Here is a 23,055-nt window from a genome sequence, read left to right as displayed (position 1 = left end):
GTAATCTGGTTTACTAGCTCAGCAGCTAGTATAGTAATAAGTTGCTTAGACACCAAGCAACACATGCGCCAGCCCTTTGGGAAAGAGCCTGAGCATGGATTAGCTGAGGCTTCAGTGGCCGTTGATTGACAACACGCCACATGGAAAAAGACCTGGCGCTGGAGTGTGGAGCAGGTGAGTGTGACAATATACATGCATACAAACAAACCCCAAATATCTCACTTTGCAAATTATTTAAAAGGAACCAATATTCTCCATATGAATGTATTTTTTACATTTTTGAATATGTTTAAATATTAACTAACAGATTATGTAAATTGTTCTGAATGTATTTCCTTTCCTCTTCAGTCCATGGCGGTTTTTGAAAAATATTAAACTGTGTTTTACAAATGCTTAGTACGGAGAAGGGAAGATAATACACCAAATTCATATTTTTGCTGCTTATCTGACCCTGTTTTAGAGATTAGTTATGAAACATTAAGAATTGCCATCATGGTAACTTCAAATTTTGTGACTTGTATGTGTGAATATTGCCTTCAGTGCGTGGTCTGATTTGCCAATATAATATTTTTTTGATATTATGCTGTTTTGTCTTTTCTATACACTTTTGGAATACAGGCCTGGAATTAAATGGATAAGACTTTCTATGTTTTTCTTTTCTAGAGGGTTCACCAGTCACCACTAATTCCCCTCCACCACAGCTAGTCATCTAGATGTAGACTTACAGATGAAAAATTATAGTAGTGCTCTGTTGTATCATGTAAGCATAGTATAACGGAGCTGTAATGGGGTCAGTGTACACCCCAATTGAATATTGGCTTCAGTGGTTTCAAATTAATCTGTCAAAATCAAACTAGTTCTGCTTGTTTTGACAACTGTAGAAAGTTTGGAGTTTAAGTGATCCCCTTTACTGAATAACTGTAGGTACTTAAGATGCAAGTTTTAATAATTCAGACTATACCTGATGAAGCAATCTGAGTTATTCCAAAAGTTTGCATCTTTAAATACTCAAGGTAGCCTAAAAAGGGGATTACCTAAACTCCAAACTTTCTGAGGAGGCAAAATAAGCACCACTAGTCTGATTTTCATTGTTTAAAGTGAAACCACTGATGCTGAGGCTTCATTGAGGTGTGTATTGACCCATTACAACCCCAGGAGAGAGACTTATCACTGTAGGAACTAGAGTGATATTTTCATTTTAAATGTTAGTTAGGCATAGGTCAGAATAAACGCATTGCTATGTCTCTCTTCTTTAAAAATAGGAATTTAGCAACTATGTCTAACCCCAGCTGAAAAGGAATGGGTGCTAGACGTGTAATAAGATCTGGCTCAGATATCATATATATATACTGGTTATGATGTCTGTAAAGGTATAGCAATATACTAAAAGGCCATTGCACCATTTTGTTTACAGAACCTGTGTCCCACTCCTATGAACATTTTTAGCACATTCTGGTAGAGTTTAAATTGGAACCCGCATGGGCTGTACAGTCTGCCATTAAAAGTTATAGGATACTATTTGTTTAAATAGCAATTCATACGGTAGATGCTCAGGTTCTTTGTCTATTGAAATTCTTAGGGGATCGTCATTTTCTTCCTGGTTTGATGAGGCACTGGTGACATAGCCAGGGCCTCACAGGTACCTCCTGGGAAGGCTATATCACCAGTGCCTTCCAGGGAAATCTCACATGATCTCACGTATGTGCCACTTTTACCACGCTTGCACTTGCTCTTGGTCTATTAAAATGATTGAGGCATGCTCGTTTTCATGGTACGCACATGTTATTCAAAATACAAATGCACCCTATAAGCTTCAATAGGCAAAGCAGCGCATGTGTGACATTAGGTGAGATTACCCTGGAAGGCACTGGTGACATAGCTTTCCCAGGGGTATCTGTGAGGTCCTGACTATGTTACCAGTACCTCAAAAGACCAGGAAGTGAGCAGATATAAAATGAAATTAACATAGAAAGTCTTCAGTTAAACTGAAGACTGTAAGATGATTTGATGTCAGTATACAGAGATGCAAGCATGAGTAATTTTATTGAAAAGGGTTAAAGGTCCGCTTTAATGCACACCTTATATTCTTTCCTCTTAGGCAGTAAAGTTGTACATCATAATAATGGGCCAATAAGAACTCATGGGCTGTCCTTTAACACTACCAATGACATATGGGAACAGATGGTGTTGTAACGCTCCTGCGTTTTTATTGTAAGCTGGATTTGCAGCTGCAGAATCTCCACTCAGTAGTCATGTAGAGATGTGTTGGAATACCAGATCCAACTCTCCAGACTCATCACTGTGGGCCTGTCTGCTTCAGCATACAGATATACACACACTCAATAAGATGTTCCTGGAGTGATAGGATGTATATGATAGTATGGAGGTGATGTGCTGAAGGGACAGGTGTGAGCAGTGACAGTAATGGTAAGCACTTGATAGTAATGTTCAGGAGAGTAGTAGATGGTAATAGGTAGAATGCAGATAGGTTAGTAATCATGTATGGTAACAGGTGGTAAGGACAGCAGATGACATAGACAGGATAGACTAACCCAGTGCAAGGATAGATGGTAGTAGACTCAAGAGCTAGCGATCTATGTAACAGTGCAGATGGTAGAATTAGTATGCATAGATAGTAACAGTCCTTAATGTGCAGAAGATGATAGTGTAAGTTAGTTATGGAGGATTCCCCTGTGGGGTACTTATCACTAGTAAGGTTTAGTAAGTAGAGGGGTCCAGTAGTGAGGGAGTGATCCGGTAGCGAGATACGGGATCAGTTGCGAGGTTCCGGTCTGTTCCAGGTAAAGGCAAATAGCTGGAGGTTCCGACAGCAAGACAAGGCTTGTGAGCATGTAGACACACATTGAACGAACAACGTGAGAGAGAACGCCGGCGATTGAAATAGCCGCTCAGCGGCGCTCAGCGATGACGTCATCCGTCTTAAAGGTGTATGCGTTCCACCTAACTAGAAAGGTGGGACGCAATGTTTTGAAAGGAAAATGGTAAATAAGGGTACCAAAGGTACCAGAATCTTACAGGTGTTCAGCAAAATCTATAGAGCAGTGTATGGGAATGCAAAGCCAGGCATGATTGTATGCATAAGGATTAATAGACTTAGATGCAGGGATGGAAGGCATGTGGAAAAGAGGGAAATTATATAGGAAGACCAGAAGGCAGGAGGGGCAGTGGCAAGTCCACTGAAAAATAAAGCTTTATCCATCCAGGGCAAATTTTACTACATATCTGCAACATTGAAACTTTTTTTTTTTTTTTTATTCCTGTTGACCACAGTCTGACCCTGCAACAGTCATAAAAATTTGGGGTATCCCCATAGATGAGCACCATTGTCAGATTTTTATTGCTATCTCTGACCCTGCTGGGGAGGTTGGCCTCTTGACAAGGAACAAGGGTGAGCCCCCAAATATGCTGGAAGTATTCCAAAATCTTGCTATGTTGGCACAATGCATTGGAGTTAATAGCAAAGATAATTTTAAAAAGACCCTGTCACCAGACCATTCAATTCAATAACAATCTTCCCAAAAGTATATATATATATATATATATATATATATGTATTTTCTGTATTTTATGTGTGTTATTTTCCTGTAAACCCTCCCTTATGTAGACATCCTAAAATCCTGAGACTGCTGCTGGGTGCCGCCATCTTGGATGTGAAATCAGCAGACTCAGCGCTTTGACGTGCAAGGAAGGAGGTGGATGTGCTAGTAAATTTAGTAGATACATTTTCTAGCAAAATAAAACCACAATACATTGTATATATAGTAATAGAAAGGAAATCCCCTCAATTCCTGATTTTTCTCTGGGAACTGAAGTGAAGAGAAAACTCTCCAGTGGGGGACAGACAGCAACTAATAATTGTGACAGGGGTTCTAACCTTTTAGTTTTCCATCCAAAGGTTATGGCTGTTCATACACTTTAGATTAAACTGCTCTGTTAAAATTCAATGCAGATGTAGCTTTATCGTTCCAAAGGACCAAACATTAATTCTTCACTTTCGACTTCCCTGCCTGACCTGTTTCACCCAAAAAACCTAGGCTCAATCATCTCTAAGATCAAGCGCAGTTCTTTGGGTAAAATGTGTCAGTGGGGGAGATCCCAAATGAAGAACAATAAAGCTACATCTGTATTGAATTCTGCCATCTTTTTCTTCCTTGGTTTGGGACATAGGTTGAGCCCCTATCTGGCTTTTGGTTCCCAGGATGCCTGTGTCACACTTACCCCTACGCAGGTGGTCAGAGACTATAGTTAGCTTCTGTATTCTTCACCTATAGCAGCCCCGTTTCCCAAAAGGCAAGCAGGTCTACTGGTACTCGGTTGCTCCCAGGTCTCATACATAATGATATAGTGCCTGGCCCCCACACTGGTGCAGCCGTGAACAGTAGGGATGATAGAACTTTTCAAAAGTTCGGTTCGACCAGAACACCCGAACTTCCCGAAAGTTCGGCCTGAATTTCAGAACCCCATTGAAATCAATGGGACCCAAACTTCGGTAATCCAAAAACACAATTTTGAAGCCCTAAAACCCAATAAATGCCCCTAAAAAGTGCCTAGGGTTCTGGGTCATGCCCCAGGGACTATTAATCACACAAAAAAAGTTCTTAAAAATTGTCATTTTTGATAGAGAGCCAATTATTGAAAAAATTATTGAAAAAAAAATGAGATTTCTTTGGATTTAGTGTCTGGGGGGTCTAAAAGGTGTACCTGTGAAGTTTCAGCTCTGTAGCATGTCCAGAACCAGAAAAAAAAGTTCATTTGTATTAGAATTGCAATAGAACAGGATAGTGGCTCCGTTATTTTCACACCTTGCCGGTTTGTAGCAGGCGTTATTTTGGGCATTTTTTGGGGGTCTTTGGAGGCAGGCATAACATCTGTACTTCTGTGTAGGGGTATATACACACACACACATGTATGTATATATACTACACATACACATATATAGGTGTTAAAGTAGCAGAAACCTATGCTTGCGCTAATGAAATAATTAACACTCATATGGCTTCTCTGCTATAACACCTATATGTGTGTATGTGTATAAATACATATGTGTGTGTGTATATATACCCCTATACAGAATTTCAGATGTTTTGCCTTCCTCCAAAGAACCCCAAAAAATGCCCAAAAAAACGCCTGCTGCAAAAACACACCTGGGCATTTTTGTAGCTGGCGTTTTTTTGGGCATTTTTCGGGCGTGTTTGAAGGCAGGCAAAACATCTGAAATTCTGTATAGGGGTATATATACACACACACTTATATGTATTTATACACATACACATATATAGGTGTTATAGCAGAGAAGCCATATGGGTGTTAATTATTTCATTAGCGTAAGCATAGGTTTCTGCTACTTTCACACCTATATATGTGTATGTGTATATATACATACATGTGTGTGTGTATATATACCCCTACACAGAAGTACAGATGTTATGCCTGCCTTCAAAGATGCCCAAAAAATGCCCAAAAAAACGCCAGCTACAAAAACGCCCAGGTGTGTTTTTGCAGCAGGCGGTTTTTTTGGGCATTTTTTGGGGTTCTTTGGAGGCAGGCAAAACATCTGAAATTCTGTATAGGGGTATATATACACACACATATGTATTTATACACATACACATATATAGGTGTTATAGCAGAGAAGCCATATGGGTGTTAATTATTTCATTAGCGCAAGCATAGTGTTCTGCTACTTTCACACCCATATATGTGTATGTGTATATATACATACATGTGTGTGTGTGTATATATACCCCTACACAGAAGTTCAGATGTCATGCCTGACTCCAAACATGTCCTCAAAAAAGCCCTATAAACGCCTGCAACAAAAAGCAGGGTGACAGGGGCGAAGCCACTATCCGGTTCTGTAAGTGTTCTAAGAGAAACAATCTTTTCTCTATAGCGGTCACCCTGACATGGAAGGGTTTTGTCACCCTGCCATAGCAGTCAGAGTCAGTTCACCCTACACTACACTACGGTCACCCTGGCAGTTAACACTTTCCCTACAGAAACTAGATTTTTGAATCTAACTATAGTGGAAAATAGCACCCTAACTACACTAGATATCCCTTTCCTCACACTAATAATTTCTAAATGACACTTTGAGAGCAGAAGTAACAGAACTGCTTCCACTCTCTTCCACAGCCCTGTATTAAACTGGTAGTGATTTGGCGGGGCTATCTTATATACTGGGGGGGCGTATTCACTAATGATTGGCCTCTGGACCCCCTAGTCACTCCAATCACATTCCTAGCATTTGCAAACAAAGGAGTCAAAATATGGGTGACCAAAAACAGGTCTCATAAAGTGGCTCACCCCGCGCACAAAAGAACACAGTAGATAACAACACGGAATTATGAAGACGTAAAGTCTCAAAGCAGCTACTATACAAAAAGAACTGTTAACAAAGGTGTTGTAGAGTATTTGATCAGGAAAAATAAACTATAACACTAGCAGCGCTAATAAAAGGTCCATTGAATAAACCAGTGTCCTTAATGACTCATAAAAAATATGTAGTATAGTCCATGCAGTAAGCACAATTCACCAGGGTAGGGGAGTGAAGGGTCTTGACTGTTCCTCCAAAAATGACACCACACTCTAGTGCTCCCCCCCTTTAGATGAAACACTCACCAGAAACTGGTGAATATAGAGCCTTAAATCCACCAATCAACGGGTGTGCTAATCACTGCTGGGCTGCTCCAAAATCCTCCTTCCTCCAGAGTTCCTCCGCTCAAAGTTCATGCAATTGAACAAAGTGGGGGCAACAATAGTGTAATTCTGCAAACTTTTATTAAAACTACACACAGTAAAACCCCTCTCCCCTCAAGATGTCTACTCACAGGAGGGTAATGGAGTGAAGGCATAAAGGATCAAAATATGCACACTGGATGACCGATTCGAAACTTTCCTGCAATCCCATAGGAATCACGAATGGTGTCCTGTGCGAAATATTCTGCGACCGCGCACATCAGCTCTGACGTTTCGTCCTCACGACTTCATCTGAGAGCCCATGTGCGCGGCGCGGTCGAAATGCTTAAATAATGACGCCAGCGCATGCGCGCCTGCGTCCGCCTAAAGCGTCACCCGGAAGTACACCTCTTATTAGCTACACAGCTAACATCGGTGCTCCGATATACAGACGTGTAATTCCGGCCATGCGTGATGACGCACATCCGCCGGCGACCTCCAGCCCAATAGCTGATGACAACATCCGGTTATGTCATCGGATGTGCGTCACCATCGGGATGTTCCGATACCTTCTCTGCGGACATCCTATTAAATCGAGCCATGGAACCTCATACAGTCCGAAGAGCGCCATATACCCTCAGGATGCATAAGTCCTCCCACTCGACTGTGAAAATATCATCAGCCTATATCTATGGGGCAATTTAAAATGTATTTCTGATATGCAGTATACATATTTCATACTATATGCCTTACACTTTACACCGGTAAGTATCATAAGTACAACTGCAATAAAAACAAAATAAACGCATCAGGCATCAAATATGCAGTCTGGTATATACGAGTGAATAAACCAAATACTTCCAATCATAATATATGGATAGCAGATAATTTACATAAACAATAAATATCTGAAACTATTAAAAAACCCTCATTTAAGAAGGATATACTATGTAAAACCTATAATTAAAATATTTTTACACAAACATGACATCAACCAGAATATCAACATTGTATATAAAATTGAAACCTTAAGACAGACATTATAGAAAAGACACAAAAGGGAGAGAAAAATGAAGAAGGGATGGGCCTAAGAGACCTCAATCGTAGATGTTACAACATATATATTTTGGGAATATGCTGCCAACAACAATCTGGATAGGAACTACCTCTAAATATTAATAATTGCTAATGAAGCAGTTGATATCCACGTAACATCTACGATTGAGGTCTCTTAGGCCCATCCCTTCTTCATTTTTCTCTCCCTTTTGTGTCTTTTCTATAATGTCTGTCTTAAGGTTTCAATTTTATATACAATGTTGATATTCTGGTTGATGTCATGTTTGTGTAAAAATATTTTAATTATAGGTTTTACATAGTATATCCTTCTTAAATGAGGGTTTTTTAATAGTTTCAGATATTTATTGTTTATGTAAATTATCTGCTATCCATATATTATGATTGGAAGTATTTGGTTTATTCACTCGTATATACCAGACTGCATATTTGATGCCTGATGCGTTTATTTTGTTTTTATTGCAGTTGTACTTATGATACTTACCGGTGTAAAGTGTAAGGCATATAGTATGAAATATGTATACTGCATATCAGAAATACATTTTAAATTGCCCCATAGATATAGGCTGATGATATTTTCACAGTCGAGTGGGAGGACTTATGCATCCTGAGGGTATATGGCGCTCTTCGGACTGTATGAGGTTCCATGGCTCGATTTAATAGGATGTCCGCAGAGAAGGTATCGGAACATCCCGATGGTGACGCACATCCGATGACATAACCGGATGTTGTCATCAGCTATTGGGCTGGAGGTCGCCGGCGGATGTGCGTCATCACGCATGGCCGGAATTACACGTCTGTATATCGGAGCACCGATGTTAGCTGTGTAGCTAATAAGAGGTGTACTTCCGGGTGACGCTTTAGGCGGACGCAGGCGCGCATGCGCTGGCGTCATTATTTAAGCATTTCGACCGCGCCGCGCACATGGGCTCTCAGATGAAGTCGTGAGGACGAAACGTCAGAGCTGATGTGCGCGGTCGCAGAATATTTCGCACAGGACACCATTCGTGATTCCTATGGGATTGCAGGAAAGTTTCGAATCGGTCATCCAGTGTGCATATTTTGATCCTTTATGCCTTCACTCCATTACCCTCCTGTGAGTAGACATCTTGAGGGGAGAGGGGTTTTACTGTGTGTAGTTTTAATAAAAGTTTGCAGAATTACACTATTGTTGCCCCAACTTTGTTCAATTGCATGAACTTTGAGCGGAGGAACTCTGGAGGAAGGAGGATTTTGGAGCAGCCCAGCAGTGATTAGCACACCCGTTGATTGGTGGATTTAAGGCTCTATATTCACCAGTTTCTGGTGAGTGTTTCATCTAAAGGGGGGAGCACTAGAGTGTGGTGTCATTTTTGGAGGAACAGTCAAGACCCTTCACTCCCCTACCCTGGTGAATTGTGCTTACTGCATGGACTATACTACATATTTTTTATGAGTCATTAAGGACACTGGTTTATTCAATGGACCTTTTATTAGCGCTGCTAGTGTTATAGTTTATTTTTTCTGATCAAATACTCTACAACACCTTTGTTAACATTCCTAGCATTCTCCTGCCCCCTCAATTGGCTTTTACTGATGGTTCTGGTCCAACCACGGGCTTTTAAAGCCCAGTTCCTGTCCCATTGCATTTTGGTTGGTTCTGGTTGCCAAATTCCGAACTTTTTCAGCAAAAAGTTTGGAATTCGGCCGAAATCTCGAGCAGTCAATGTTCGGGTCGAACCGATGGTCAACCCGAACCGTTCGATCATCCCTAGTGAACAGAGCAAACAAAACAGGTACTTGGCAGACAAAGTGGTTCAATGACAGTCTAGGTACAGGTTAGGTTCAGAGTAGTCAAAGTCCAATCCATTATCAAAAGGCAGGCGGATTTAGAGAATAGTCAATATCTAATCTGAGGACGAAATCCTGAGCAAGTATTACACACGCTATCACAAGCATGAGACTGCAGCCTTGGCTGGCTTAAATCAGGTTTATTCTCTACCCAGAGACTGGCCACATCAATCGCCTTGCAGGTGGACAAACAGACAGGGAGAATGTCCCAGCATTATAGGCTTAGGAATGGAGAACATTATTTCATTATTAATATTCATTGTTGCTTGTGTCACCATAGAGGACACTTACCTTTATTTACAGCCACTGGAGACTGGTACCAAAAGGAAGTGAGTGTAAATCTCCCGAATGAGAACATGAAGAGCAACCAAAATGCTCGATTAGGTTCCATCCCTTCACCATGTTTTTTAAAAAGAAAAACTTTTACCAAGTCACTTTTTGTTTCCATACTGGGGTATTCCATGTTTATCGTTTACAGGGACTTTAACCTTAACAACTTTTTTCTTTTAGTTCCAGAGAACGAAGCGCCTATAGATACAAATCTGATAGAGTTTGATACAAAGTAAGCGGGGCGTGCCTGAATGTCCATGCTGTGTGATCTCTATTAACTAACTGACTTCATTCCCCGATGCGGGAGCTGCTTGTGTCTTACTAACGCATGTCTTGTCTGATCATTTTTATTTTTGCATGGCTTCCACGCTTCTCTGCATGCTCATAGGGAAGGGAAAAGCAAAGTAAGACTTCAGCTTTTTTTTATTTTATTTTAATGTGCAATATGCTATTTCCTCACTTTCCACGCTGTTTTATTCTCTGCAACATCATAAATGTCTAATGAAAAAAACAAAACACTGCATATGTTGAAACCGTTATTTTTTTATGTACCCCTGGATTTAGTATGCGCTACATTTGTGTTTTAATTTTATCTTAGAGGAGAATACATATCTATTATACAGTATATACACTCACTGAGCAGTCTGTTAGGAGCACTATACCAATGCTGGATAGGGCTTCTGTCAATTCTTTGTGGCTTGGGGTCCAAACATTTTTGGTCTATATTGCCAATTCTGCAAATTTATCATGTGTAGAATCCCTCATTCTACAACTTCCTAAGATGTTCTACTGAATTCAGATCCTGTGACATCTGTGTCCCTCCCTGAAAATCTATTACCCAGGCCTATTTTTCCAGTCTGTCCAGTTTTGGTGACCCTTTGCTCACTGCAGCCTCAGCTTTCTGTTTTTGGTGGACAGAAACCCAATGTGGTCTTCTGCTGTTGTAGTCCATCCTCCTCAAGGTTCTGTATTTTGAGGGAGTCATTCCCCTCAAGGTTCCATGTGTTGAGGAGGTCTTCCTTGTCAAGGTTCCATGAGTTGAGGAGTTCTTCCTTCTCAAGGTTCCATGGGTTGAGGAGTTCTTCCTTCTCAAGGTTCCATGTGTTGAGGAGGTCACCTTTCTCAAGCTTATATGTTTTGAGGAGGTCATCCTCCTCAAGCTTCCATGTGTTGAGGAGGTCATCCTCCTCATGTTTCCATGTGTCAAGGAGGTCATTCTCTGCAGACTTCCGTGTTTTGAGGAAGTCATTCTCCTCAAGGTTCCATGTGTTGAGGAGGTCTTTCTTCTCAAAGTTCTATATGTTGAGGAGGTCTTCCTTGTCAAGGTTCCATGTGTTGAGGAAGTCATTCTCCTCAAGGTTCCATGTGTTGAGGAGGTCTTCCTTGTCAAGGTTCCATGATTTGAGGAATTCTTTCTTCTCAAGGATCCATGGGTTGAGCATGTCATCCCCCTCAAGCTTCCATGTGTTGAGGAGGTCATCTTTCTCAAGCTTCTATGTTTTGAGGAGGTCATCCTCCTCAAGGTTCTTTGTCTTGAGGGGGTTATCCCCCTCCATGTTTCCATGTGTCAAGGAGGTCATTCTCATCAAGCTTCTATGTTTTGTGGAGGTCATCTTCCTCAAGCTTCCATGTGTTGAGAAGGTCAACCTTCTCGAACTTCCATGTGTTGAGGAGGTCACCCTTCCTCAAGCTTTCATGTGTTGAGAAGGTCATCCTTCTCGAACTTCCATGTGTTGAGGAGGTCATCCTCCTCAAGCTTCCATGTGTTGAGGAGGTCACCCTTCCTCAAGCTTTCATTTGTTGAGGAGGTCATCCTCCTCAAGCTTCCCATTGTTGGACATCATGAGATAGTTTTCTGCTCAGCACAGTTGTAAAAAGCGCTGACCTGAGTTCCAGGAGCCTTTCTGTATACAACCAGTTTGGTCATTCTCTGACCTCCTCCATTTTTTTTTCTACTCTAGAGACCTTTGTATGTGAAAATCCCAGGAGATCAGCAGATACTGAAATACTCAAACCAACCTGTCTGGCCCCAACAATCCTGCCACGGTCACAACCACTAGGATCACATCTTTCCCCCATTGAGGTGTTTGATTTGTACAATAACTGAAGCTCCTGACCAGTATCTGTAGGATTGTATAAATTGGGCTGCTGCCACATGATTGCCTGACTTGATAACTGTATGAATAAGCAGGTGTATAGGTCTTCCTAATAAAGTGCTCAGTCAGCTTACACTATACTGTATATATGTGGTTCTTAACCTTTGTAAGATTACAGACCTCCAATGGATTGTTTAATATGTGCCCATAACCCCTTTCACTGGAATGCCCAAATCATCATTATCAGTCCTACAAGGGAACAGAATGACTTTGAAGATGTTCTTTCCATATGGGAAGATAGGAAATGAACGGCTGAAAGAAAACCATCGGGATTTTATCATATTTACTCCTATAAATATTGAAATTACGAGCACAAAATTACAAATACACAAATTATAGCTACAACAACATTTACCTGAGACATTCGTGATAGATCTACGTAATGTGTCTAATATGTTTATGACTATCAGCCCCATCTAGTGGCCATAATGCCGTATTTTCCCGATTTAGGTATTTTAGTTAAATACTACATTATTGGCACTTTTCCACTGCAAGTACCGGCTCGTACCGGCTCGGCTCTACTCGGCCCTGCTTGGCCCAGTTTGCTTTTCCACTGCTGGTACCGCATGGTACGGTGTTGGAACGGTTCGGTACGGTACGGTATATGTTTGCTTTTCCACTAAAGTAGTACTAAAGTTAAGTGGGTGGGATAACAACGGGGTGGGTGGGATTCTCTGACCAATCAGTGGCTAGTAGTGACTGCATGCAAAGGATTGTGGGATATGGTACCAGTTTGGTACCTTTTGGAACCACAATCGAGTAGGTACTGTTTTTTCAGAGCCGTACCGTTCAGTTCCATGCAGTGGAAAAGCAAACCTATACCGTACCATACCGAACCGTTCCGACACTATACCATGCGGTACCAACAGTGGAAAAGCACAAAAGCGTGCCGAACCGTTACGGTTCCATGCAGTGGAAAAGCGCCATATGACTACTAGATGGAGCTGACAATCATAGGAAACAAACGTATTTGACACATTACTGGGATTTTTTGGATATTCATAATGGCTCTGCCAAAGTTGAGATGTTCACACAGCAAATTTTTTTTATAGCAACAAATTTCCCTTCCTAGCACAAATACCCTCCAATCATCCCTACTAGCACAAATACCCCCCCCCCCCAAAAAAATAATAATATCTATTATATTACTTTTATAGCACAACCCCCTATCCCCTTTCGAAGCACAAACCCTCTTCCCTCACCCCCCCTCCCAACACAAATCCCCCAAATCACCACTCGTAGCACACCTCCCTAAATGTGCCCTCATCAAACAATTCTTACCCAATGCCACCACCCCAAATCCTCCATCTCAACACAAATCCCCTCCCTCCCAATTCCTGTGTAGTGCCCCCCCCACCTCACATGATACCACAGTGCCCAGGGCAGCCGTCCCTCCTGCCCACCCCTTGTCCTGGCCCTGATTGTTAATGGCATTTCAAATACGGCAAGCAGACGTTCATTTTTCTGCGTGGAAAAAGGCACAAAAAAACTTGTCAAAAAGTGCAAATTAAAAAAAGGCATTACATTTTAACACCCAAAAAGCTACATGCGCTACTTTGGCACTTTTGTTTGGAATACGGCAGTCCATTGACAAGAATGAGCTGAAACAGATGGGACAGCACTGCAACCTCCGCTGCAATAAATAGCTCCAAATGCCCCGTGCTCAGGCTAAAAGATAACCTTCAATGCTGCACAGTCCACAAAAAAAGCCTGAACCACAGAAGGGTCAGCATATACAGTCATAACTTATTAATTATAGTGGAATACAGTCAAACTATAATCCGACATGTTTCGGCCGTTAGGACGAAACACGTTGGTTTTTTATTCGGCTGTATTCCACTATAATTAATAAAAGATGGCCTTATATGCTGACTGTACTGTGGTGATAAATGAATACACTGCCCTATGTGAATGGCGCTCATTCGTTTCCCATGAAAAAGTCGACACCACATTACGGTCAGCATATATGGTCATCCTTATGAATACAGCCGAACTATAACCCGATGTGTTTCAGCCGTTAGGCCTTAATCATGGCTACTATAAATTATAACTACAAATAATGATCAAAAAAAATTCATATGTCCAGTAATATTCACAATTTATGTCCCTTTAATCCAAAAAATCTAACACGTTTTGTCCATTAGGCTCTAATCATGGCTACTATGAAAGTATCACAATCACTATAAATAGTGATAAAAAAAACACATGATCCAGGAAAACACCTGAACAAAAAACGGGGAAGGAATTTTTTTTTTTTACTTTTCCTGGATCATGTGACTATTTGATCAATATTTGTAGTGATTGCGATACATTTATGGTAGCCATGATTAGGGCTGACCGTATATACTATGGTGCCAGCTTTTTTCATGGGAAATAAATTAGCTGCCCTATGTGTGTGGCACAAAAAATACCATAAAATCATAAATATCAAAAGAATCCCATGATCCAGGAAAAGTCTTTTTTTTTTTCTCTTCCCCATTCCCCAACAAAAAGTTCAGGTGACTTTTCCTAAATCATGTGATTCTTTTGATTATTATATATGATTTTATGGCATTTTTTTGTGCCATGATCCAGGAGAAGCCATCTGAACAAAAAATCAGGAAGAGAAAAAAAGGTGACTTTTCCTGGATTCCTGGAATAAAAATCCAATGTGTTTTGTTTATTAGGCCCTAATCATGGCTACAATAAAAATATCACAATCACCAAAAAAAAAATGATGTTTAAAAGAATCACATGATCCAGGAAAACTCACCTTAACAAAAAAAGGGGAAAGGAAAAAAATGTGACTTTTACTGGATCATTTGATTCTTTTGATCATTATTTATAGTGATTGTGATAATTTTATGGTAGCCACGATTAGGGCCTAATGGACGAAACGCGTTGTTTTCTTATTTGGCTGTATTCCACTATAATTAATAAAGGATGACCCTATATGCTGTGATTCCAGCTTTTTGCATGGAAAATTAATCAGATGCCCTATGTGTGTGGCACAAAATGCCATAAAACAATAAATAATGATTAAAAGAATCACATGATCCAGGAAATGTCACGTTTTTTTTCCTTCCCCATTTTTTCTTCAGGTGACCTTTAATCTTTAATCTTTAATCATTATATATGATTTTATGGCATATTTTGTGCCATGATCCAGGAAAATTCATCTGAACAAAAAATGAGGAAGAAAATAAATGTGACTTTTCCTGGATTCCTGAAAAAAAAAAAAACCAACACGTGTCGTCCATTAGGCCCTTAATCACTATCAATATTGATCAAAAGAATCACATGATCCAGGAAAAGTCACTTGAATGAAAAAATTAGGAAGAGAAAAAAAAGTGACTTTTCCTGGATTCCTGGAATAAAAATCTGACATATTTAGTCTATTAGGCCCTAATCATGGCTACCATAAAATTATCACAATCACCAAAAAAAATAAGTTTAAAAGAATCACATGATCCAGGAAAACTCACCTTAAGAAAAAAAGGGGAGGGGAAAAAGTTGTGACTTTTCCTGGATTCCTTGGAAAACTCCAACGCGTTTCGTCCATTAGGCTCTAATCATAGCTACTATAAAAGTATCACAATCACTATAAATATTGATCAAAAGAATCACATGATCCAGGAAAAGTCAACCTAACAAAAGAATAGGGAAGGGAAAAAGAACTGTGACTTTTTCTGGATCATGTGATTATTTTGATCATTATTTGTAGTGATTGTGACATTTTTTTTGGTAGCCATGATTAGGGCCTAATGGATGTTATTTGGCTGTATTCCACTATAATTAATAAAGGATGACCATATATGCTGTGGTGCCAGCTTTTTGCATGGGAAATTAATCAGCTGCCCTATGTGGTGGCACCAAAAATCTTAAAAAATTATCAAAAGAATCACATGATCCAGGAAATGTCACTTTTTCCCCTTCCCCCTTTTTGTCCAGGTGACTTTTCCTGGATCATGTGATTCTTTTAATCATTATATATGATTTTATGGCATATTTTGTGCCATGATCCAGGAAAAGTCATCTGAACAAAAAATGAGGAAGGAAAAAAATTAGACTTATCCTGGATTCCTGGAAAAAAAAAAACCAACGCGTGTCGTCCATTAGGCCCTAATCATAGCTACTATAAAAGTATCACAATCACTATATATATTGAATTAAAGGATCACATGATCCAGGAGAAATCACCTGAACAATAAAAATAGGGAAGGGAAAAAAAAATGTGACTTTTTTTGGATTATGTTATTCTTTTGATCATTATCTATAGTGATTGTGATACTTTTATGGTAGCCATGATTAGGGCCTAATGGACGAAACGTGTTGGTTTTTTATTCGGTTGTATTCCACCATAATTAAAAAAGGATGACCTTATATACTGACTGTACTGTGGTGAGAAATGAATAAGCTGCCCTATATGTGTGGCGCTCATTCATTTTCCATGAATTTATAGTGATTCTTTTATAGTAGCCATGATTAGGGCCTAATGGACGAAACATGTTGGATTTTTTTATTCGTCTGTATTCCTCTATAATTAATAAAGGATGACCTTATATGCTGACTGTACTGTGGTGAGAAATGAATAAGTTGCCCTATGTGTGTGGCGCTCATTCATTTCCCATGAATTTATAGTAGCCATGATTAGGACCTAATGGACGAAACACGTTGGATTTTTTTTCGGCTTTATTCCTCTACACTAAATAAAGGATGACCGTATATGCTGACCGTATTGTGATGCCAGCTTTTTCCATGAGAAATGAATCAGCTTCCCTACGTGTGTGGTATGAAAAACACAAAAAAAAAAAACAATGCGCAAAATTGTGCTTTCATGAAACACTGGCGATGCATGAAGTCCCCAACTAACTTTGCCCCTATTTTTATTTTTTCCGCAGCGATGACGATATCGTTTTTGAAGACTTTGCCCGTCAAAGACTGAAGGGGATGAAAGACGACAAAGAAGAGGAGGACGAAGGGACGAACTCCCCTTCGACGAACGACAGATAAGAAGCCTCCCGCCGTGACCTCCTTACCGTGTAAAACTCGTGGATCGGGGCTTCTTTTCTTTCTACTCCAAAGAAACCCGACCATAACATTGATTCGGCAGCCCTTATAATCTTACAGCTGTGCCATAACTCTCACCACGCATCGTGCTCCCCTTCTTCAGTTCCGGCTACACGTATCTTACACGCACACACAAAAAAAAAAAAATTCAAAAATTAAAGCGTACAATCATGGTCTGTGCATCAACTTACAGTACGTAAGGAGTTCTTGTAGCACTTTTGTATTAATCAAGTCTTTTATGCATTTTGTATAATTCCGGTAGTATCATATCAACAAGGTATTTGTTACACAAAAAAAAAAAAGAATTCTATAAATTCTGTGGTTTCAGAAATCAAAACCGACATGTATTTTGTAAAAAAAAAAAGACAAAAAGAATAATTCCTTCTTACTGTATGACGTTTATAGAACTTCAGAGACGGGAGGGGCACTAGATGACGTCCTGGGGGGTTCACGTAGGAGCCAGAACAAGGGGTCTGTCTACAGCGGGTAGAAAATGGAACGTATCCGTCCTGCGTCAGAAAAAATATTTCTCTGTAACTGTTTAAGTGTTCCTGCTTTAAAGACTGACTTAGATCTAACTGGGCCCCGATAGAGCCGGCTATGGAAATTGCAAATTTCCAACTTTTAAATAAAGTCAACCTTTTTTTTTTGGCTTTGGGCAAACTGTGAAATGTTTTATTTTATAGATTCCGAATCATTTTCATCACGACTTGCTAATTTGATGTTTTTAGCGTTCTGGAAATGTTTGGAATCGACTTCATAGAAGGAAACTTAGTAGGACATTATCTTGAAACTTTTTGTCCTAAGAGGAAGTCATCCATGAATGTTTTTTTTTTTTGGCATCGGGTTCTAGAATCGCTTCATTCTATGGCCTTTTAGAAATTAACAGAACCTACCTACTCTATACTCAGATATACGATGAATAGATGTGCATTTGTTGTTTTAGAAATAATTCATTCATCCATGCTGGGAACGTTGGATCTTTTTTCGAGCTTAAAGTGCATTTCTAGGCATTGAACCCCCGACACCTCTACATCATCTCCTGGCTTTCATGTTTTTTCGTTTACTTTGTTCCTGTAGCAGGAAACAGATTTTATTACTCCCTGTGACATCATCACCAGGCTTGGGAGGTTAGTTCCTATTGATGGAGTTAAAGATCTCACACATGTGATATTGGGGGGGGGGGGGGGGGTTGATCACCAGCCAGCTGACTTTTTAAAAACCAAACATATTTTGTCCCAAAAGCAAAACAACATAGCTTCCCTCAGTGCATAAAACATCCAGGTACACAAAATTAAGAATTGTCTTACCTCCAGTATAAACAAGTCCCACAACAGGGTTTAAGGTCCCCGCCTGCAATGGCCACAGGAGCTCAGAAACATTGTCTCAGCAACAAACCAGTCTACGACCCTCTCACGGCAGTGTCCTACTCTACTCAACACCTCATAGACACCTGCTGGCTGCTCCCAGCTCTTTTTCAGCCATCAATTGAAGGTGGGTTTTCAGGACCACAGTCAGGGTTGGAGGCTCTTTCCCACCCAAAAATCTCCGGAATTCCATGTCCCATGTCAAGTGTCATGGAGACTGTGCTGGACTCACTAAATCGGTATCTAGTTGTGGCTAGGTGAGCAGTGAGGAAGAAATCTCTTCCAGTGGGATGAGACCAATGGTGGATCATGGTGGTGGACACCCTTGGGGGCTTGGGCTGCTGCCTTTCTGATACAACGGCATGGCCATTTTAGCGAGAAAACTTGTAGGAGAAGGAAAGAGTCCAGAAAAAATACAACTCTTGACGTAGGGTTCATAAAACATTTAAGGCTTGATGTTCATGTTTTACCCTTTCAATAAATGTTTTGCGAACACACCAAGAGTTACATTTTTCTGGATCTCTGGCGTCCTGTACAACACGCCTAGTCACAAGTGAATGTATAGTATAAGAAAGAGCTTGGGGTGGGGGGGGGGGGGGCCTAGACAGATTTCAGGGGCCAACCCCCCCAAATGACCACAATATATATGACAGATGACATAAGCATTTAGATTTACCAAAATGTTATATATTGTACAAAAGTATTCAGGGATACAACACATGCAACATATTTATGCATAGTAACAAGTATGAGAGACAAAATGACAAAGAACTCATCAGATACAAAGTATAGTAATAAAGCATAGCAAAAATAATGGTCCAAAAAATTTGTCATATGGTGGGACAAAATTGAGGGCCAAACATCTATCATTTTTTTGGGGCCTCCTCACTTATGTCTCAACATCTAACTGATTTACTTTTTGGATCATCATCTTTGGTGTCCTTTGTATCTGATGCATTCTTTGCTGCTGTTTTGTGTCTCATGCTTCACTGCTACTATGTATACATATGATACTTTGTATGTTTAATATCCCAGACTAATTTTGTACAGTACATGACCTATTTGGTGCATCTAAACTGTAGTGTGCATATATTATCCTTGATATGTATCTTGAGTTCCTTCTAATGTAGGCATTGCCCCAGAACTACATCTCCCAAGAGCCCTTTCCATATGCATAGTGTGTGGTCATCTCTTGGAAGTCAGGGTAATAGCATTGTTTTTCTGGGAATAAAATCAATGTATGTATGTGGAGAGGGACTGCAATGGACTGGCAGGGCTGACAACGCCAATTGGGACTTCAGTGCAGCAGAGGCATTGTGTTGTCAACCCAAAAAGGAAGTGAGGAGCTCACTGGATTTCAGGGCTTTTTTAAACTATAAAATGGAACAGAATATCAAAATATTTTTGAATTTTTTTTGCTCTAATGTTCACTTTATTGTATGTCAAATTTTACCCCTACTGTTAAATAAACATACATTGATCTGATTCAGACTAAACATACCTCCTCCATTCATGGCTGGGCTAGGCAACATATGGGTTGGAGCTCGTACTAGGGAAAGACTAAAAGTTGAGTGAGGGCTCCTTTAGAAAATTTAGGTCCACATTGGCCGTTCTACTCTTTGGAGTTCTGCTGTCTTGGATTGGGGGATTTTTGGTTTTAACAAAAGGCAACTAAGACTAACACGAAGGCCAAAAAAAGACTAAAAGCCTTGTGATCGGCTCCAGCAAAAAGGTTATTTGCCTCTTCTCAAGGATCCATATAGATGAGAGAACCTGGTTGGGTTTGGTGAAGTCTTTGACCCTAGAACTTAGAGCAGAACCCCATTGAAGTCTAACTATTTTTTTCCTGAACATTTTTAAGGCTAATACCGTGTTTCCCCGAAAATAAGACCTACCTTTGAAAATAAGACCTATCTCAATATTTTAGGATGGCTGCACCTACGAACACGTAGGCCAAAAATAAGACTAAATTAGAACTTAGAGCTGAACCCCATTGAAGTCTAAATATTTTTTCCTGAACATTTTTAAGGCTAATACTGTGTTTCCCCAAAAATAAGTCCTACCCCCGAAAATAAGACCTATCTCAATATTTTAGGATGGCTGCACCTACGAACACGTAGGCCAAAAAAAGACTAAAAGCCTTGTGATCGGCTCCAGCAAAAAGGTTATTTGCCTCTTCTCAAGAATCCATAGAGATGAGCGAACCTGGTTGGGTTTGGTGAAGTCTTTGACCCTAAAACTTAGAGCAGAACCCCATTGAAGTCTAACTATTTTTTTTTCTGAACATTTTTAAGGCTAATACCGTGTTTCCCCAAAAAATAAGACCTACCCCCGAAAATAAGACCTATCTCAATATTTTAGGATGGCTGCACCTACGAACACGTAGGCCAAAAAAAGACTAAAAGCCTTGTGATCGGCTCCAGCAAAAAGGTTATTTGCCTCTTCTCAAGAATCCATATAAATGAGCGAACCTGGTTGGGTTTGGTGAAGTCTTTGACCCTAGACCTTAGAGCTGAACCCCATTGAAGTCTAACTATTTATTTTTTCTGAACATTTTTAAGGCTAATACCGTGTTTCCCCAAAAATAAGTCCTACCCCCGAAAATAAGACCTATCTCAATATTTTAGGATGGCTGCACCTACGAACACGTAGGCCAAAAAAAGACTAAAAGCCTTGTGAACGGCTCCAGCAAAAAGGTTATTTGCCTCTTCTCAAGAATCCATAGAGATGAGCGAACTTGGTTGGGTTTGGTGAAGTATTTGACCCTAGAACATAGAGCAGAACCCCATTAAAGCCTAACTATTTTTTTTTTCTGAACATTTTTAAGGCTAATACCACGTTTCCCCAAAAATAAGACCTACCCTCAAAAATAAGACCTATGTCAATATTTTAGGATGGCTGCACTTACGAACACGTAGGCCAAAAAAAGACTAAAAGCCTTGTGATCGGCTCCAGCAAAAAGGTTATTTGCCTCTTCTCAAGGATCCATTGAGATGAGCGAACCTGGTTGGGTTTGGTGAAGTCTTTGACCCTAGAACTTAGAGCAGAACCCCATTGAAGTCTAACTATTTTTTTTTTCTGAACATTTTTAAGGCTAATACCGTGTTTCCCCCAAAAAATAAGACCTACCCCCGAAAATGAGACCTAATGTATTTTTTGTAACCAAAATTAATGTAAGATCCGGTCTTATTTTCGGGGGAACACGATAGGCGTTGTTAAAAAGGGGCATGTACCAATGCAAATATATTTAAAAAAATAAATATAAATAAATAAATATTTAAAAAAAAGAGAGAATCGTAAAAGCAACATTAAAATGATACAAATGCATCAATGGGTTCAGCCCCCAGTTACACACCCACACCTCCTGCCCCACCCCCCCAGGATCCATCCATGCTCTAGGCTTGATTATTTATTTTTTTTAATTTACCTTCACACCGCCATGACATGCAGAGTCCTTTCCTTTTTTTTTCCTGGTGGTGAGTGCTCCTCAGCGATGCAGAGATGTGATAAAGCAAGCTCTGCTCCCTCCATCTTCGCATGTGGTCACAGAGGCAGGACCATGACGCCCCGCCCTCTCAGTACGTCCTAAGTCTTCTGTAAAGGACACCTTGTGGTAGAGCATAGGTACTGCAGTGGAGACAAGGTAAGTATTGCAGTTGTTTTTTTTAGCCACTAGATGGGGCTCTTTTAATAAAAAAAAGGTTTAAATCTAACTGGTGTTTTTGGGGACCGCTCTTTCTTTGCGGCCATTTTTTTTTCCTGATGGTGGGTGCTCCTCAGTGATGCAGAGATGTGATATAACGCAAGCTCTGCTCCCTCCATCTTTGCATGTGGTCGCAGAGGCAGGTCCATGACGCCCTGCCCTCTCAGTCTTCTGTAAAGGACACCTTGTGGTAAAGCATAGGTACTGCAGTGGAGACAAGGTAAGTATTGCAGTTGTTTTTTTTAGCCACTAGATGGGGCTCTTTTAATAAAAAAAAGGTTTAAATCTAACCGGTGTTTTTGGGGCCCGCTCTTTCTTTGCCGCCCTAAGCCAGTTAAAAGATTTATAAGTAAGTGAGACCCCGGGCGGCAGGCAAAGCTACACTTCCTCGTTTCATTTTGCAGTTGAATGCTTTATATAATGCAATAGGGTAAGTTGTAGTTATTACTGTAATGCTAATGCTGTCGCCCCCATTCCCGAACCCTCCCACCTGACCTCAAAGCCAGGCTACCGGGAGCATAATTAGAAATTGCAGATAGTCTGTTGTCTTTTAATAGTGAGATAAGTCAGGTTTGGCAAGACACAACCATTGTGCAGGAAGTAAGACCAGAATATGTATCGAGCAAATCTACATTTAGGAGCAAAAACTAAAATTAGAACTGAATTCCAGGCAATCACATGCTACGTAAGTGGGAGCTGCGCTACCTACCAAATGAGTTGTATTTCTGTCCATCCACTCCTGAGATTTACACTGCACATCCCTGTCTGGGGGACCTGCTGTGGTTCAATAACACTTACAGGTCTTGTCCCTCCCCCAACCTGTGATTGGACAGTAAAAGATGAAGCA

At 40.3% G+C, this 23,055-nt stretch overlaps 1 protein-coding gene across 3 annotated transcripts in view; it reads left to right on the top strand.

Moving 5' to 3' along the window:
- Window positions 1–17,402, top strand: part of LOC309546344 (beta-arrestin-1) — a 302,331-nt gene extending 284,929 nt beyond the window's left edge. For all 3 annotated transcript variants that reach the window (XM_082245973.1, XM_082245971.1, XM_082245972.1), the window contains 2 exons: window positions 10,114–10,165; window positions 16,970–17,402. In XM_082245973.1, coding sequence (XP_082102099.1) covers window positions 10,114–10,165; window positions 16,970–17,081 — 164 coding nt within the window. In that variant the 3' untranslated portion in view covers window positions 17,082–17,402. The remainder of the gene's footprint in view (window positions 1–10,113; window positions 10,166–16,969) is intronic.
- The last annotated feature ends 5,653 nt before the right edge of the window (window positions 17,403–23,055 follow it).

This window comes from Pelophylax lessonae (genome assembly GCF_965119305.1).
Source record: "Pelophylax lessonae genome assembly, chromosome: 2".
Classification (NCBI taxonomy): domain Eukaryota; kingdom Metazoa; phylum Chordata; class Amphibia; order Anura; family Ranidae; genus Pelophylax; species Pelophylax lessonae.
This window is presented reverse-complemented; position numbering and strand designations above follow the sequence as displayed.